Source organism: Plasmodium gonderi (assembly GCF_002157705.1).
Source record: "Plasmodium gonderi DNA, contig: Pgo-contig_8, whole genome shotgun sequence".
Lineage (NCBI taxonomy): Eukaryota > Apicomplexa > Aconoidasida > Haemosporida > Plasmodiidae > Plasmodium > Plasmodium gonderi.
In genome coordinates, this window is record NW_021628947.1 from 1040 (window position 1) to 6272 (window position 5233).

Genomic DNA, 5233 nt, shown 5'->3' on the forward strand with positions numbered 1-5233 from the left:
GTGTCGTAAATAATGTTTCATAAGAACAAATATCTATTTATATAAAATTCGAATTATTGGATAAAACATGTATGTACACATAGTATACTAAAATAATTATTGCTTTTTTTAAATTTATAATGAATATATATATATATATTTGTTCCATTTTTACTTTATTCATTGCATATCATGAAATAATTCTATAAATTATGAATTCATCTTTTTGTCATATATAATTCATTAAATAATAAATAAAAATATATATTGCATAAATGTCTAACCTTATAATCAAGGTTTCGTATTTTTTTAAGACATGAAAATTTTGTAATTCTATTAAAAATCATTACACCACGGGGCATATATAATATATAAATAAAATTGAGGTTTATATGTACTATAACAAAAACATATTTGTCCGAAAATCAGGAAATATAGGAAATACATTAGTACGCATAGATATTATATTCATTGAATTATACTGTTATACATATAGCTCTAAAAAATGTAAATGCAATAATCTTGTATAGATATGGAAGACACATTTTTAAACATTATAAGGATAATTAAAAATTTTAAACATTATAGAAATAAATTTATTTTATCCTTTATGATTCGATTTTGATAAAATATATATACCTATAATATTATTTATATAATGTTTAAATAGTATATGTATATCAACATAATACAACATCAACATAAATAAAAAATTAAATAATATACTTGAAAATGATAGTTTATAGTAATTACACAAAAATATGTATATTTTTTTTTAATGTATCTATATTTTATGGAATTCTTTATTATTTAAATTTAGAATTGCATATCTAGATAAATAATATTTGTGATTGATAATATTGTCCATGTTAACTGTATAGTATTATATTATATGAAATATTATTATTTCAATATCTAATATAGCAAAAAAAAAATATATAAATATTTTCTAAAATCATTCATTCAAAACATTATTACATTGTTATATTTTATGAAATATATATAAATATTCCAAAATTTTTAATGTAGTATAATATCAACTTGCAATAAAATAACATTATTCTTTTCTGCATATAAATTTTGTGGAAATGGTAAAATATATAATAATGTTTTTAATAATATATTATAATAACTCCTTTTATAATAATACATATAACATTATTTATTTCATATAATGCTTTTAATATCCATGAATATATTATAAACATAAATTTTTTTATGATGAAAATATCGATATGAAACTTACATAATATCAATGTACATTCATTTATTCTTGCATACTATATTAATAAAAAGGAAAACACTGATTTTTTAACAAGTAATATCTTGTATATTTATATTATAACACTTATATTTTTGTAAATTTAAATACTATATATTATAAATTATTTATATACCATCCACTAATTTGAAGATAAGTCTATTTGCATAACGTGTAATTTCAAATGTTATGAATAATGTACATTTATATCAGAAAGGACAGTAGTGCATTAATAATTATGACTAAGATATGGAATTATATAAAGCTAATTTTTCAAAATTATTTATATTATGTATATTTATATAATTTTTATTTCTACTTTTTTATATTTTGTAGTATATTTTTGTGTATCATTATTATATTTATTATATAGTTTAGGATATTTACTTTGCTTATGTAATGGCATGACACATAATTATTTTTCAATTAAGGAAAAATTAATAATTATCCTTTACTTTTTAATAATAAGAGGCATAAATTAATTTTATATATAATTTCATATTTTTTATTCATATTTTATAGTAAAATGTGAACGCATACATTATGTAAAATAATATGTATCATATACTTCAAAGCATATTATTCATAAAATATAATATTAATACATAAATTATTTTAATATATATGTTTGTCATCAAAAATATAACATAAAATAATATTGAAATATGTGCTCACTCATAAAATAAATATTATAAGAAATTTATCTTATAATAAAAATGATTATAAAAAATAATTTTTATATACTGCTATACATATAAATGTTTGTTCTTAAAATATAATTTTAGAATTATATATAATCTTTAAGCATATAAAAGTAATATTATATATTAAAAATACATAATAATATTAAAAAGTTATTATTAAGTCAAGTTATTGATTTTTAACATATGGAATAGTTATTATTTTTTATATATCTCTAACACATTGTGAATTCATTATATATTATAAAAAAAAAAATTATTTAATATAATCTCTTATAGGATGTGAAACTCTTATTATATTAATTTTTATGTTGTATATTATTGCTTGATATAAAAATGTTATAAGTATACAATATATTGTATTTATTTATGCTCAAAATTTTTTAATAGCACTAAATATTAATACATTTAAATATATTAGCATAAATTGGAAAAAATACAAAAATGATAATTAATTAAATATTTATCACGTGATATTCAACAGTATATAAATAATAATGGTAAAATAATACTATTTTATATCTTATTTATTTATTATTTATATTAAGCTTAATTTATATACATAATGCCCAATCTGAGTATTAACTACATATAAATAAAATTATGATACTTTAGTTATCCTAAAGTTCCATTATTTTTCTATGAATAATATATATTACATTAAGAAGTATAATTAAATCCTGTTAAAAAATATATATTAATATAAACTGATTATATAATAATGTATAATAAACGTGTTATATTCGCAAAAAAAAAGAATATATATAAATAAATGATGAAAATAAATATACACATATTCTAAATATATAAATAATAATAAATCCTTAATATATTTTAGAATTAATAATTTAAGTATTATGTTAAGTTATAAAATTGATTATTTTTTAAAATTTATACCAAAAAATAATAAAGATCAGGAATCTTATATGATCAATTTGTACAGAATTATATAAGCATAATATTTTGCTAAACTAATATGTAGGAGATTTTTGCTTAAATTACGTTATATAAAATATTACCCTTAATATATCGTGTATATAAAAATATAATCACAATTTATTATTCATTTAAAAAAATATATCTATATATCATTTGTATATATATGCTTATTACAAATGTAGGCTTATACATGTCATTATACATATATTTTAAAATAAATATAATGTTAAATAATTTATACACATATTCTAACTGATATATTCATGTATTATATATATTATATTTATTCATTGTTATATATCTTTTATTATACTATATATAGGAAATATATAATATTTTTATCACAAAAAGTTATATTGATATAAATCATTAGATTTAATACAAATTTTGTTTTTATTTTAAGCAATTCATTATTTATTTTTTATTAATTCTATATATGATTAAATATTACAAGCTTCTTTTTCTTTAAATTGTTATAATCATAAAAATAATATATTATTTATAACAAAGTATATAATTCTGACACATGCCTAATCATCTAATTTAATGTGTCTAATATATTACATTATATACTAATATAATGTTGTAGTTAACATTATATGATAATTTTTGTTTTCTACAATTATAAAATCCTTTGGATAAACACATAATTTAATCTATATTATATTTTTTTTTTACATTATTATTTTCTTTTATAATATAAAGATATTATTCAATCTAAATATATTTATTATAAAACGCTGTAAACAATAAATAGGAGTAATTGTTTTTATTTAAAAATACATTTCCATAATACGAGTACTAAAATTATATATACAAATCATAATAATATAAATTATATTATGAGACATTTTATATCATTGTTTGTATAATTCTTATTCAAAGATACATATATACTTAGCATAATATACATTACCCATTCTGTATGTATTATTTATAAAAAACAATATATTTCAATAAGTAAAGCATTAATAAAACTACGAAATATTTATGTTAAAAATAACTGTAGGTTACTTTGTTAAATATATATTAGCATAAACTCTATATATCTATTCATCAGCTTCTCTGTATACTTAATATTCATTCATTTATTAATTCTTAATAACAAATTATACTATAGGAATATATATTAGTATGGCTACAATTTCTAATATATAACATGATTAAATTTTATAAAGAGTAAATGAAATTCACGATATAAATAATATTTAATTTTACCTCATATTCAATATTCATAAAATAAAATAATATTAATATTAATATAGTTATTTTTTTTGTATAAAATGTCAACTGATGTAAGTAGTGAAATGTAAATTTTATATACTATTATGTTTCTAAATAATATCTTATTTTTTTGCATGGATTGTTTTAGCATTTTATCAATAATAATACTTATTTAACATTTAAATGTATATATTATATAATTTATTTTTTTTTTATTACTACTTGTATTACGATTATTATGAAAAATATAGTGGTACAACCTCTAAATCTGTTAAAAAAATTGAGAATGCAGATTATATTAATGAATTCGAAATAAACGATCAAAGTGTAGTATATATAAAATAACATATTTCTACTTTACTTGGGATAATAAAACAATATTTTGTGTATGCTAATACTCTTGATTCAATTGATAAAAATAAATGTTGCAATTATATAAAATAATGGATAAAAAGACATATAAAAAATATTTCATAATATATATTCCGATCGTATACTTAGTTATTTGAATAATTTTGTTCAAATTCATAATTGTATTCTAATAAGAAATGTATATACTTTCAACATAAAAAATAATGGTGATATAGATTATGAAAAAATAAAAAAAAAATATATATTATGTTTATAACACTATACATCATTATACCATGAACGAACTGCATGAATCACTTATAAGCTCTACTGTGTATTGTTTAATTGAAAAATATAATACGCTCATATCAAACCTAAAACCATCCCAGGATTATTTTTTGCTTGAATTATTTAATATAAGTTGTCAAATTGAAAATAATATATATATATACTATAACAAATGTAGGACGAAGTTTACAGAGAATGATTGTCTTAAAGAATCCACAGCTTATATTACGTATTTCAATGGAATAACAAGAATAAGGCACGTACTAGACGAAACGATGAATCAAAAAGAAAATTCTCTTAACTTTTTTCCTACTAGTAATACCAATAAAAAAGTTACAATTACAATAGTATTAGTTCATATAACAATATGAGCGATATTTGTAAATCTCTATACGGTTAATAAAAATTCAATTTAAAAATAACCTATTATATGATTAATTTTATATTATATTAAAAAAAAAAAATTACACATAAATTAATTATTCTTAAG

The 5233-nt window shown here is 16.8% G+C and overlaps 1 protein-coding gene across 1 annotated transcript; it reads left to right on the forward strand.

The window, feature by feature from the left end:
* Positions 1–4751: 4751 nt before the first annotated feature.
* On the forward strand, positions 4752–5114 carry PGO_000060 (hypothetical protein; the record flags this gene model as incomplete). The annotated part of the gene is made up of 1 exon (XM_028690699.1): positions 4752–5114. The coding sequence occupies one exon, from the start codon at positions 4752–4754 to the stop codon at positions 5112–5114; it is 363 nt and encodes a 120-aa protein (XP_028546500.1).
* Positions 5115–5233: the final 119 nt, after the last annotated feature.